The 15,000-nt window shown below is 38.0% G+C and overlaps 1 protein-coding gene across 4 annotated transcripts in view; it reads right to left on the bottom strand.

Moving 5' to 3' along the window:
• LMO4 (LIM domain only 4) overlaps window positions 1–15,000 on the bottom strand; it is a 51,642-nt gene that overhangs the window by 25,820 nt on the left and 10,822 nt on the right. For 3 of the 4 annotated variants that reach the window (XM_040470879.1, XM_040470881.1, XM_040470880.1), the window contains exon 4: window positions 14,460–14,615. In XM_040470879.1, coding sequence (XP_040326813.1) covers window positions 14,460–14,615 — 156 coding nt within the window. Of the gene's footprint in view, window positions 1–5,701; window positions 9,823–14,459; window positions 14,616–15,000 lie in introns of those variants that run through there. The other variant, XM_040470878.1, reaches the window with a different exon arrangement.

Raw genomic sequence — 15,000 nt, 5'->3', positions numbered from 1 at the left:
CTCAAGTTGTATGCTGGGGATGGCTTATAAGAGAAATTCATGGCCCATATAGAATTAATAGATGTTCATTTCTTTCCTGAGCTACCTTCCACCACCATTTGGTCCGAGTTTATGGAATTCCAAATGTTGTGTAACGTTTGCCTAACAAAAGCATTATTACCTTGCTTCCAAAAATTACATAATTGAAAACTTATATCCACACAGAAGCCCGCACACAGATAATTACAGAGGCTTTATTCATAATTGCTGAAACATGGAAGCAACCAAGATGTCCTTCAGTAGGTGAATGGATAAATAAATGGTGGTCCATCCAGACAATGGAATATTATTCACTGCTAAGAGGAAAAGAGCTACCGAGCCATAAAAGCATGTAGAGGAACTTTAAATGTATATTACTAAGGAAAGAACCAATCTGAAAAGGCTACATACTATACCATTCCAACTACGTGACGTTCTGGAAAAGGCAAAACCATGGAGACAATAAAAAGATCAGTGGTTGCTGGGGGTTGTGGGGTAAGGGAGGGATGAACAGGCAGAGCACAGAGGATTTTTAGGGTGGTGAAAATAATGATGAATGCATGTCATTACACATTTGTCCAAACTCGTAGACTGTACAACAGCAAGAGTGAACCATAATGTAAACTATGGACTCTGGGTGATTATGATGTGTCAATGCAGGCTCATCAGCTGTAACAAATGTACCACTCTGGTGGGGGATGTTGATAATGGAGGAGGCTGTACACGTGTGGGGATATGGGGGAATCTCTGTACCTTCCTCTCAATTTTTCTGTGAACCTAAAACTGCTCAAAAAATACCTTTTTAACAAATAAAATAATTACGTATTATATTCTAAACCAAAAATAAATTGAGTGTAATCCATTGTTTTGAATTAATCTACATTATTATTCCCCTTCATTCGAGAAGATGGGCAAGAGTTAGCTGTAATAGTTTTCAAAGTATAATTAACCCTTAAATTGGAGAGGTGACTACATTTTCCATTGTTTCAGGGTTTACAAGCCAAAAGATTGCCATCCCTAGAACATAAAGCACTTTTGCCTTCAAATGACTTATCTAAGCCACTGGCAAATATAGCTGTTATTAGTAAATTCCTATTTAACAGACAAAACGAGGTACTAAGATTAAATGACAGGCCCATGGCTAATATTTGATTGGAAAGACAAATGTAATCCTAGGTTCCCTTTGACTTCCCTTCAGGACTGAAATTAAATTCCAAGTATTTCCTGATTTCCAGTTTGATGCTTATTTCACGATAAGCATCAATAAGATGTTGTTTATTACATGCTTTAAGATAAAAGGCATGAGTCCCTTCACCCTAAAAATCACAAAGCACAGAACACAAGGTAAATATCCCATCATTAATTTTCATAGTGTTCCCCTTAAGACAACAGTGAGTATTGCCTCCCCTTGGCTGATGCAGGAACCAAAGCTAAAAGAGATACACAAGGTGCCCGCAGATACCCAAGGAATCAAAAAGAAAGCCCAGAATTACCTAGTTTTAGAATGGAGTTGGACCACACACCTTCTGGAAGGTACACAGTTCTATATAAGTCTCTAGGAATGTGGAAAAATCAAAGAACCTATTTTGGAGGGAGTTGAAGGGAATAGGGATAGTTTCGTAGAATGTTTAGCAGCAACCCTGAGCAGGTTGGTAGTGTTTGGGGAAATATTTTTTTTAACTTAGTCACCCAATTCTCATCAAACCCAACCAACCAACTGCCTAACCCCGTTTTGTTTTGAAAAATAATGTCACAAATCTGTCCAGAGCTGGATAAAATGTACAGTAATGAGTTCATTAACATGCCATCTGCATGCAAAACAAGGGGATTCCAGAGGCAGAATCCTTTGGTGGGCCTGTTGGAAATCAAATTCTGGGCTAAAAAAAAATATATAAAGTACAACTTAGGGAGAAAAATACTACAGTTACACCTTTGCTTGGCTTATAGCAAAGACTGCCTGGCTTTCAAGAGTAACAAAGCCAGCCAGAATCTTCCCCCCACTTTAAAAAAAAAAAAAAAAATTCTAAAACACATTTTACTACTTAAAGAGGGTAAAAAAAAAAAAAAAAAATTGCTTACAGCATGAGGTAACTGATGGAGTCGGTGAATTACACCCATCCCCAGGAAGAAAGACCTAGCTAAAAGCCTCAGTGTCAGAAATCCATTTAGGATTGCCTGTCCTTTGAAAATCAAGCCTGTTTATCTGCCTGATTCACTCAGTAACAAATCAAAAAACTCAAACCTGCCCCCTCCATCTCTTCCAGGCCCCACTGTTCCACTTCACTCAGACAAGGGAAGGATTAGGTTTCCACGGGCTGTCGCTTTAACAAACCAGAGGCAATGTTTCTCGCCACAGTGGTACCCCAAACTTCATCAAGAACATTGGAGTCTGCTTTCATTCTGTTGCGATTTTCATTTCACCTCAGCTCTCCCTGACACACCTGTGAAGTGTCACCAAATGCTGTATCGCATCAACTTAAAAACTGCCAACGCTGCTAATGTCTGAAACCTCCTGATGTCACAGCCTTGCCCAGGCCCGCAGTACACAAAAACATAGCTTGAGTTTCACCACGCACAGTAACAGCATCCTATATGTGTAGGGAAGAGGTCCTCGGTGGTGGTGGTGAAATAAGACAAACAAACCATATAAATGGGGTGGTGAGGGTGTTTGGGGGAGCCCACTCAGCCTTCTTCCCAATCTGCAGCCAGATACTCCAGCCTCTTGATCCTCCCTTGAAGAGCGATTTATGTAAGCAAGTATTCCTTCCATTCTCCCTACTCCCTTTTTCTCGTGATAGAAATTTCCCCATAGCCTAGAATTTAAGAGAAAATACTTTATCTACTATAAATTCTATAAACATCTATGCCCACTTCCTGCCAACAACAAAAGAAAACACCACCAACAACCAAAAAACCTATCTGATAAACACCATGCAGGCTACTGCATGCACTGGTTATGAATCTCTGGGTATGGAAGGCACTTGCTGAAAAACTGGAATGTACGTATGGTGGTTTTCAGTCTTACGATGGACAGTAGCGTAGCGACGCGATTGAGTGCATGGGTCTTGCAGCCTCGCTATGTGGTGCAAATCCTGCTTACGCCTCGGTGACGTTACCAGACTCAATGTAGTGATTTTATGAGCGTGGGTCATAACATATACATAACAAATACATAGTATCTTGTTCTTTGCAATCAATATTCTGTAGTTTCGAATCTATTGTGTGCTGGTCTGCGCATATTTCTCAGGTCCTTACAGGATGTATGTATATTCATCCATGTCCAATGAGAAGGGTAATTTAGTCTTCAGACTGGAAAAAACATATATTGGCTAACCTAAGTCTCATTTTGCACACAGCAGAATAAAAGATTAAAAGAAAGCCTGCAGAGTCACTGGGCTGAGATACTCTATGAAATAACATAGAGACACTATGGGCTTTGAGAACAGGTACTTTGGCACCAAAATGCACTAGTCAGGAACCTGAGCCAAAAAAAAAAAAAAAAAAAAAAAAGTCTTTTTTTGGCTTAGCCATTAGATTAACATCAAAATAACTTTATTATCTTGAGTAGAATTTTTTATTTCATTAAATTGAGCAGAAATTTTTCCTTAGCTATTTTTTTCTCTTTGTAATGAAGGCAGCTTGGGTTTAATGGTGTGTGATAGTAATTTATTTACAAATTTTGATATCTTTTTGGATCCTAGCAATTAATGGGAAAATAGTACAGCCAACAAAATTTTAAAACTCAGCTCAGAATCATATTTGGATGTAATTAAAGGTATAATCTGTTCCATTTGAATACTTCAGTGCTCTTGCATCTTAAAACAACACATATGAAAAGCAGTCCTCACGATATAGCTATCTGCTTTGCACATCATGCTAGAACGTGTAAAAATTTTCTATAAAAATTGTTGTGTGTGTATATTACCTCTTTTATACTTACAGAAGTATGCGTTACTTTGATAGAACTGAACCCATTGACCTGTTATTTGCCACACATATTACCTGCAGGCTTAAGACATAGTTCATCCAAACATTTTAAACATTTACAAATCTGTATAGGACATAGTTAGATAGAGTCTTCCATTTTGCTTTCCAGACTAATGTGATTGCTAAAGCCTTGCTCTTTTTCCTCAGCAACAACTTGTAGGCAGAGTTGTTACCAATGATACTTAATTACTCATCATGAAGTAGTTGAGATTTGTCAAAACTGAAAAGAAATTTCTTTTAGAGTGAGGCTAAAAAATGTAGGCAATCTAAATGAGTTGGCATTCCAGGTTGGATACAGATAAAATGCGATAGATACCTCAGTTTTTTAAGGGAGGACAGAAACCTAGTTATGGCTCATAGAATAACCTGCATCATTGTTGCAGCCTAACAATTTATAAAGAAATTGTACCAAATGGTACCAGTGGTCAAACAGCAGCTCTGGCAACTTTGGGCCTTAATGATAGTGCTCAGCCCTATTGGAGTCTGAGGCATAAGGAAAGGGAATACCGATCCTGCCTTTATTTAAAATTCTGATGTTTTGTTCACCATAGATGTTTTTGCATTAATTTTATATTTACAAAATGTTGCACTATAACTTTATCCTGATTACTGATTTTCTGGCACTCCCTTAAATTTTGCACCAAAGAGTGCATTCACTTCACTCTCGTCCTGGCCCTGCTTACAAAGTCACCTCCCTGAAACTTCACGACCCCATCTGTAAAAACGAGGCAACAATCATCAAGATTACTGTAAGGACTGAGATGACGTGTGTAAGAACTTGTTAATCGTACATGTGAACATGTAAATACGTTTACAAAGCACTATGCAACTCCAAGATGAAGTTATTATATTATACATTCTATTTAAAGATGTAAGGTTTATGGAAAGCGGAAGTCCCATGATTGATGACAAAAATCTATCCCAGGCCTTAGAGGGATATGCAGCATTTAAGACACACCCATCGCTACCTAACCTTACTTAAATAAAGAAAAAGGTACACAATTACAGCCCGAGCAAGCAATTTCCTCTCCAGCTTTCATAATTAATCTTCATTTGTAAATTCAGTCTGTCTTCAGATTTTCTCTTTTCAGTTCCTAAAAGCATTCAATTCAACACAAATGAAAAATTAATTTAGGAAGAAACTGTTTTCCTCTTAAAAAAATAAAATCATAGCTCAAACAACACAGGTGAAAGCCTACGAATAGATGCACCGCATATGAAAATTATTTTTGAAAAAGTTGAGGACGTAAACCTTTTGATTCAAGGCAGGGGGATCTTTCTAGGCCCAAGGAAGGTGAGATGCCTCCTGTTCTCGTGAACTAATGATTGTTTCCAAGCTGGTTAGAATTCAGTGCTAATTGCATTTTAAAACACCACCTCTGATATCCTTTCCTCTCAGGATCTTACATCAATGTTTCGCATTTTCAATAAAACCTTTTGCACTTCACCTTTTTTACTCAACAAATCCTGAACTTTGGATCAGCTGGAAGAATTTGGTTCAGAGGCTTTCCTTTCCCTAGCAGGTTTCGATCTGGTGGTGGGGATGCTAACACCTGGGAAAGGCTGTCTTGCCCGTTTCTGAGGGGAGAGAGACGACTAAAATAGGTATTTTGGTGGCTAAACTCAGGCTTGCCCATTCTAACACAGTCATTAAACAACTTTCTAGTGTCATTCAAAGAACTTATAACAGAATCAATTGATTTTCATCCTCTGCTTTATTAGTTGTGATTTAGGAGATAGAATGGCCCTGTTTACACAGCTGTAACATGTCAGGACCTGTAGTACATTATTGGCTCGAGGCCTCCGAGTTACAGTCCATTCTCAGCAGAATCAATCTGAACTCGCAAAACATTCCCTCTAGGAAACATGCACAGATCTACTAGCATAAAGCACTTCTTGTACAACTGGAAATAGTATTCACTTGAGGTAAGTTGCAAGTTCACCTTCCAAAAATCAGCCCTGACTTGTCATTGCTCTCAGCATGTTCACGATGGGAGCAGAGGGCTACAAATGCCTCTTAACTAGATACCCAACATGGGTGAATGTGTTACACTTTGCTGCTAGTCCGGGCTCAGACTCTCCAAGTGGGAGTTGCTGGCTGTTTAACATGCGTTCAGAGCATTGCCAATCTAAAATGGCTGCTCAGTAATACTTTAATTGCAGTTTCATGGAAACAAATAGCTATTTAACTGCAATAAGCATTTCTGTGACTTGGCTGGACTGACAATAGGTGAGCCTTAGTAACAAAGTGACAACTAACATCAACTTGCAAAGGCTCTGTGTTTCCAACAGTCTCTCAAAGGGAGTCATAGGTGCACTAGCACCCAGGAGGTAATTCACAGGTGAAGGAGTCTTTGGACAACCTCTTCTCTCTTTAAATACAACTATTTAGGTTACAGGGAAACTCTTTATTAGTGCCTTGATATATAGCTCTTGGACTCACTGTTGTATAATTTATTGGCCCTAAGAAAATATTTTATATAAATAGTAGTACACATTAGAATCTTACTCTATTGACATTTAAAGCCATTTAATTTAAGAGCTTCATTCTAGATGATTAGTTGTTTCAAATATCAGTGTTAATAAGAGCAAAAGAAAGAACTTAAATACAGTTAATAGTAAGAGGATGACAATTTCACAGGCTTCATTTTGGTGTGACAGTTTTCTCATTTTATATTTTATAAGACACTACAGTCCATGTTAAACTATTTCCTAATAAATCATGAAGAGCTGGAAGTAGTTCCTTGTGGCAAACGATTTGGTTTAGAAAAGCTTCATCCGGGCTCTCCTGCCTTTCGGGGTGTGTAAATCTAACTAGACAGATAGGTTAAAAATATATATATAAAAAAAAACAATAATAAAAAGACATTAAACCCTTTCAGAGGACAATCTTTTTACAAAATTGTTTCATTAGCAAGAGTGACAATTTGCATGATTGAGACATTTATATGTATCATAAACATTTTTTTTTAATCAGGAGTTCAGCAGGGCTCAGTAACATTTGCTTTTTATTTAATTGCGCTTGCTTGTAGGGATTGGGGGCCATCTTGCTCTATGATGTGGTTAATATTAAATAAGTCCTTTCAAAAGAATGGAGCACATCTCACTAACATCACAAATGCAATGGATGAAAGGTGAACAAGCTCGTGGATTTTTTTTTTTTTTCTTCTAAGCCATGTTGGGGTTGGGGGAGGAACACAATCACTGCTCACATCAGAATAAACCTGAGTGTTTTTAGGAGCTTTCTATCCACACAGAGCATCCCCATTAGAGCCGGGTTTTATTGTTTGAAATGCCTCTGGTTTCAAGAAAGTGTTTTACCTAAAGCAAGACTACTACTTAAATATGTTCTATTGTATATTCATAGCTCCATTAGTCCTTCCCCAATTTAGCACATCAAAGAGAAGGCTTCATCACTTGCATGTGGATTATACTAACATGAGTGACATTTGTAATCTTATAGGTCTGCAACTTAAGAAATGCTTTTAGAAGCTCGTTATTAAATATGCAGCAGTGCTTGAGGAACCAGCCATATAATAGTTCATTTAAAGTCTTTAATGACCTGAGCCCTCCACATCACCAAATGCCACACTGTATTACTTACTAAAAGTTATTAACTATCCCCTTTGAATTTCTGCACTATATGGGACATGAGTGCTTACGCCAAAAAGAATAGAGGGGATGCTGGTATTCTTATTAACACTCCCCCTTTCTATGCTGAAGAGTCCACATTCCTTTAAAGCAGCTTAAAGGGGGGGGGGGGATGTAAGAACCAGAACTAGTCCCTAGAAATTCCCCCAGGATTTAACTCAAACAGATACTGTTACGTCTGTGATTTTGTTCATTTTTTTTTCTTGCATTTTTTCATAAAGCTCTAATAGAACTATTCACTTTAACTCTCTACCTTTAAATTCTCCTACAGGAGGTTCACAGGAGCTTTGCAGTTGGAGCAACTGATTTTTCCTCCTGGCCTGCAGTCTTTGGAAGCAGAAGATCCCAAAGGGAAACAGACTGCTGGTTGAAATGTACTGAACTGGACCTCTCTATGTAACCTGTTCTGAGAGGTCTACGTTGGGAGCTTTTCGGGAACAAGAGAAAATAAAACAAATGCCATTTTTAGAAAGAATATTTCAAGTAGCATTATAAACACACCTGGTTTTTTTATGAACCTGTGATACAAACTGTACCGGAGATCTGCTCGCAAACCTGGCACAGCAGCCTCTTTGGTCTTTCCTAACACTGACCATGGGCCACCAAGTCCTTGGCCTACGCACGCTTTCCACGGGGCGCCACTGGGGTGCTGGGTCTGCTGCCCAGAACTAGCAACTAAATATCTCAAGATTACTACTAAGTGAAATCGAAATCCTACCCCAAACATATGGAAAGGCAGAGCGAGGAGCGTTAAGAGCAAAACAAAATAAACAAATCATACAGCAGACCACAGGAGTCTAAAAGCTCACCAGGAAATGGTGGCTCCACCCACTGAAGTCGGCTGTCAAAGAGCTCTGGGTCCCTAACAACTAAGGAAACTTCAAAATGCGTACAGGTATGGCTTAGAAATGCTATTTCCTTCAAAAGCTATAAACTCGGTTAAGAGAACAAGACGGTTATGCCACATTCTTTAGCATGCTTTTCGCCAATACCCAAGGCTTTCCTATTGAGAAAAATGAATCAACGGAATAGCTGAAGAATCAAACAAATATTTATATATAAACACAAAAGATTCACTGTGATATAGGAGAAGTGTAATGAAGTGCTTAAGTTACCAGAATATTCTGAACTTATAAAAAGGACTCCGTTAGAAACATTGCTTTGTAGCCCTGCCAAAAATGGCATGGTTAAGTAATTTGAAAAAAACCTTATTGGCCCAGAGCTAAATAAACACACACACCACACCTCCCTTGACCCTTAAGATTTAGAGTGAAGTTGGTATCAAACAAACAAACAAAAACTACTAAATTTTTCCAAAATACAACGAAGAGAAAAAGCAGTGTTTAAATCCAAACTCCATCGAATATTTTTTCTTTTAAGTTTTTATTATTTAAATACACCATACTAGAGCAAATGTCTCTGAAAATATCACAAATAAAAGATTTTTTTCTTCATTCAGCAAATTAGAAGTAGGGGGAAATTTCTACACAGTAGCTGCTATGAGCCTGATTTTTTTTTTCCAATTTTTTTCTTTTTTTTTTTTTTTCATTCTTTTTTTCTTTTCTTTGCCATGGAAGTAGCAACATTAGGACAAGAACACTTACATGCATACATACATTGTATTTTACAGAGATACAATAAAAGTGTTTGTGATAGAATATCACAAAAGCCACATCTCTTTCCTTTATCTCATGTTCAGTTTTGATTGAAACACATTTCCTTACAACACTTAAATATACAAAGAGCAAATAGAATGTTGTTAAGGTAAAACACAGGGTACAAACTCTGGCCAGTGCCCTGCTAATTGTTAATGAGGGTAGAAAGCAGATTTGAATGCTTCTTTTAATTAGCTTCATTAGTCATTTCCCTCCTCCCAAGCTCCCTCCCCCCCCAAAGATGTCCTCCGGTGGATCTTTTTTCATTTTCTCTACAGTCTCCCCATTAGCCCAGGTTCATGGAGTCCTTAATGTTCATATTCAGTCATTTTAATACACCAATAAATGCGGGAAGGGCAGTCAAGACTAAAGAAGGTGCAATGGCATGGAGCTGGCACTGGTGCTAGCTACAAAGGTGACCTGTCTACTGAAGACACATGGGATCCACCTGTGATGAACAAAGTCTGAGATGAAGGCACGCATTCTGCATTACTCTGACCTTTTAGCAGACCTGCAAGAAATAAAAACGGGCATCTTAGCTAAAATGCTAAATTTGAGATATTAAACTCAAACATGACTGCTTTTGTCTTCTCTACATTCACTAATCTTCTTTTATTAGATTACTTTCCAACTGTGACTTGATGGAGGCTTTCTACGCTACTTACTCCGGCAGTGAAGAGCTAAAGCATAACGTTTTCTGCAGTTTCACTAGCAGAGAAAATGAGACAATAAATGGACTTTCAGAAAGTTTCTGGTATAAAGTTCTACAATGAATTGCTTAACCCTCTTAAAAGCAACTTTCTTTCTGAAAAGAATGAACTGCAACATCTTGCCTCAGTTATAGTCTCTTAAATGCACCTTCGGAGCCCAGTCCTCCCCAAGGAAGTTTTGGGCTAATGTGCTCAACCGCAGGACCTCTGGCAAGGTTACTTTGTGCCTCAGTTTCCTCATGGTTAAAGTGGGGATAATAAGGCTGTTACAAGGATTACATCATACGTATGGGACACTTTCAACAGTGCCTGGCACATAATAAAAGCTAAACAAACACTGGTAATTATTATTCTGATATCCTCGTATGATGTCTATTCATCCATGTCCTTCTCAACCTAAAGGTATGTGTTTGTACACGTGGGTACATATATCTATGTATACAGACAGATACAGATATAGGTTAGGTATATATATATATATCTACATATGTATACACACACACACACACACACACACACGCACATACCATACAAATATTCAGATACTACTTCTCCCTTAGTATTTCCTATCTATGTCACTTAATATTACATAAATATTGTCAATACATGAATCAAACATGTAATGTGTTAATGACTTATGCTCAATTAAAAAACATAGTTCAATGCAAGTCTAACTTTAACGTCTAAGTTAGAAATGATAATCCACACGGTCGTCAAATACAATCTGTTTGCAATTACCAAAATGAAATAATATATATTAGGTTTTTATGGTTTTTAAATGACATTTCGAGCTTCCCAGGAAGTTCTTGTTTCACCCTTTCCCTAACTTACTAAAAGCCTGAAGTCTATTAGGAACTGCAACCCCCCACTTCCAAGCTAATTAAAGTGGTGGAGGCTTAATTCCCCAGAGTGGAAGCTCAGTGTGAGAAAGGTAATTTGTCTGTCCAGAACAAAGATGCAGCAGCAGCCAGCGAGCATATTTAATAAATGAGCATCAAATGTCCTCTACGATGGACACACACAACACCAATTATGTAACTACGGGGACTACGAAGTGATATGTAAGCTAGAACACTTGCTAAATTTTCCTCCAACTAAAGAGACGTGAGCTTTTATTTTACTGAAAAGCAGTGGTAATTCTAGATGGAACCACCACTCTTGAGTGGAAGAAAGAATTCCAAAGCAGGCAAAAATTAGCAAAAAAAAAAAAAAAAAAAAAAAAAGGAGAGAGATCCGGAAAAAAAAAAAAAAATCAGCCACAATTTTGGATTGTATTTACAGAAGTCTCTAGAAGGCAATGTTTTCCTGAGGATAACCAAGCCTCCTTTAAATGGTAAAGGCTGTAAAATGTTGGTAGATCCTGAACACTAGTGGTCTGAGATTTCAGTCAAGACCCTGTAAGATTTATAAGCTTAAAATCATTTTTCTAGAATATACCAAAGCCAATGATGCAGAACAATTTAAACTACACATCCCCGACACTGGCAACAAATTTCAGGAAAATAAAAGTTTAAAGGGACCAGCTGATGGGGACCTATACTTTCTATACAATTAGCTGCCTTTAAAGAAGGGGTGTATAAGTAATCAACTCATTACTTTTCAGCCAGAGGATGCTTGGGTATATTTATTATGCATCATGCACTAAAAACGTAATTGGTTCTGCGAATAGAAGGAAAACGGCCAAAATTAATGTCCAATTTTCCCTACCAAAAACATAGAGAATGAGGAGAGAGAAGAAAATAATAAAATGGAGCAGTTTGTCATTTCTCCCTATCTCCTCTCCTCCAGAAAAGAAACACCACAGGGTTTGGGAAAATAATTTTAAAGCATTCTCTAGGTCCAAAAAGCAGTTTATGTTCCACCAGGAAGTGTGTTTTCATTACCTCTTTCCCCCTTGCCCTCTCATTAATATCTCCCTGGACCACGTTCAGCTTGCCCAAAACCTTTATTTGCAAAAACCGCCTTGTGAATTGACCGTGCTCATGGTGAGCTGAGCACCGAGGGCGAATATGTGAGACATTTATGCCAACAGGGAAATGTTCTTAATTAACATCATCCCCAAAACACAGCTTCTTACCTATGTCTGACAAGAACATATCCTTAAGTTATACTTCCCTATGCCTTTTAAGAGCTATTAATTTTTGAAGGCCACCACCTGTCTATTTGGCTTCCAACATTAAGGAAACATGTACCAGTTGGTTCCTACTGGGGCCCTAATACATCCTGTGACCCAAAATGAACATATTCCCTCTCCCATCCTGCAAAAGGTGTGGTAAACAGAAGACTGATCTACAAGGCACAACACATACCATCTTGTAAACACGTCCGCCAAGTGTCTCTCCAGCCTTCCTCCCTAGCACCTCTGAATTTACATCACCTTGCACCCGATAGGACAGTACCGTGAGATCTTGCCTGTATTTCCTACGTGCCCTTTGCACTACATTCTTGTCTCCACATCCCTGAATTCTCACGATGCATGCTGGTTTAGTTGCAACAATCATTTTTTCTACTTAAGTCAGGGAAAGAAATGGTATAAAACCAGCAACAAACTTAGGACGTAATCTGCAGAAAAACTAGACTTTTTACATGGGAGGGGGTGGGGAAGAGATCAACCATGTTCTTCCCAGCACATTTCTTTTCTTCCTTTTTTTTTTAAACTTTTTTTGGCTCTCAAGTATGACTGTAAAATGGCTTTGCCTCTAAATTGAAAGGGGTATCTCAAAATATTTACGTGACTTATCCATCGTTCTTAACTCTGCCCTATAGATTCACTTCATTACAATTCAAACCATAAAAAATCTAAGTATTTATATGGACTGGCATTCCTTAAAGAGGCTTGAAATGCCTCATCAATGGTGACTGGTTAATTTGAAATAAGAAATTAAACTTCTATTTTTAAAACAGTATTCTAGGTAGCTTTCCATACCATTAAGTCAAAAAAAAAAAGTGTTCAGATTCTCATGTATTAACATTTACTTAATAAAGAAACAGAAAATACATTTAAACTTATCCCATAAATTTGAGTAAGGGAAAATGATAAAAATCAGCACTAAAATACGGCAGTATAATTTTAAATGGTTAAAAGTTTTCAAATATTAGTCATTTTCCCCACACACAGCATTAAGAAATGCATTACAGAAGACAAAGAAGCCTAATATTTTTTCCTGAGACTTTTGAAGCTTGCTAAATTCCTATTTGCAGATAAATGTTGTTTTTTTTGTGATCCTTACAACAGACATTAATGAAGTTCCTATTGTAAATCCATAAAGAATTACCAAGTGAAGTGTGCACTTTTTGTTTCAATGCAATAACTCAGTGCTGTGTGATTGCCTGGGTTAATGATGAAAAAGTCAAACATACTATCAGAGCTGATGGAAAAATCTATCACCAATCTGAAATTAAAATTCATCTGTGGTCAATAAGATTTAATATCCATGCAAGTGGCGCTGTAAAGAGTAAATGAATCAATGTCATCAATACATAATCAGTATGAAATATGATGTGAATAAAATTATGCACACGAGTCATACATTTCACTCTTTTCTGGGCCAGTGTGGAATGAACAGTCTCTTAACTGAAGGTTGACAGTAATTGTTACAAATTAGGCACAGCAGTTATCAAAATGCACTCACTTGCATAGCTATAGGACTTATTAAGGAGATTAAAATAGATCTAAAACTATCCAGTACTGGGGGGGCTGGACAACTGTTGATCGCCATTTTTCCTCTGAAGTGATTTGAACAACTGTATAAAATTTCCTCACTTTTAACTCTGGTCCAAAAACTTTCCAGTTGTGGATCAAGAATCGAGATACGTAATCTTTAATGGAGCTACTAGCAGCCCAAAGTGATTAGCAAAGACCCAGAACTGTGTTTTAAAAGTCGTAACTGATTCAAATTTTATGGGACTACTGATCAACAAAAACGCCCTCCTCTGAAACTACAGCAATGTTTGTGAAACTGCTTTTCTCAAAATGAACGCTCTGTAAACTGGGTTTGGAAGGCAGGTGTTCGGATTGCCATTACTAATGCAGAAATCATTCTTTCATGACAATGACATTTATTCCCTTTTCCTACCATAAATGTTTCTAATTTTCCTCCCACAATAACCTATTCACATCGTATTTCTGAATTTCAAAACTGTCAAGTGGGATAAACAACCGGTTATACGGAAGTTTTATGTTTGGACTTTGCATGTGATAATCCTCTGTTCAACACTGGGGAAGCTACAGATATAACTAAAAGTCAGGATCTTTCTCAACGACAAAACATTCACAATTTAATAAATCAGCACTCCCATTTCTGAATCCTGTATGTATGAGTACTCTACGTTTCTTTAAAAGGGCACACAAACACACGACCACCGAGGAAAACTCCCTTGAAGGTTGAACCTTCCAACTCGCTCTAATAAAGCTTATTAGCAACTGCTAGGTATTCACCTTCTGGTCGGGCAGTAGTGGATTGCTCTGAAGTGAATTCAAATGGCCATTGATGAGAGCTGTAGGTCTATCATGTTCACAAAATAAACTGCCATTGATGTAGTGAAACCGATCTCCCGGGACCAGGCGATTCCGGCAGGTAGAGCATGTAAAACACTGAAAGGGAAAAGCAAACCCACTGAAAACAAGTACAAATTAAGTCTTTTTTCTGTCACAAGTTTATAAACCGTTCTTAAGCAAGCATCTGTCAAGTACACAGCCACTTAGGGTTTAGTGTTTTTCTTCCTTCGACAGGATTCTGGAAAACAGTGATCCAAATCGCCATAAACCGGATCGGGCTAAACGGGGAAAGGGACAAGTACAGATGTGCTTATGTGGTGTGCCGGGGGAGGGGGGGAAGCGAGTATGTAATGACCACTGCGAAGCTCCAACTTTAGATTCCTTTAGTGTCTGCAGCTGGAGAACACAGAGTTCACACTAAGGAGAAACGCTTTGTCTCCACGCAGGAAAGGGAGGATTCTTTTGAAAAGAGTGGAGGAGG

Source organism: Herpailurus yagouaroundi, unplaced genomic scaffold (assembly GCF_014898765.1).
Source record: "Herpailurus yagouaroundi ecotype Mexico unplaced genomic scaffold, PumYag 77, whole genome shotgun sequence".
In the NCBI taxonomy this organism is placed as follows: domain Eukaryota; kingdom Metazoa; phylum Chordata; class Mammalia; order Carnivora; family Felidae; genus Herpailurus; species Herpailurus yagouaroundi.
The sequence above is the reverse complement of the archived record's forward strand: the minus strand, read 5'-3'. Positions and strand labels throughout refer to the sequence as shown.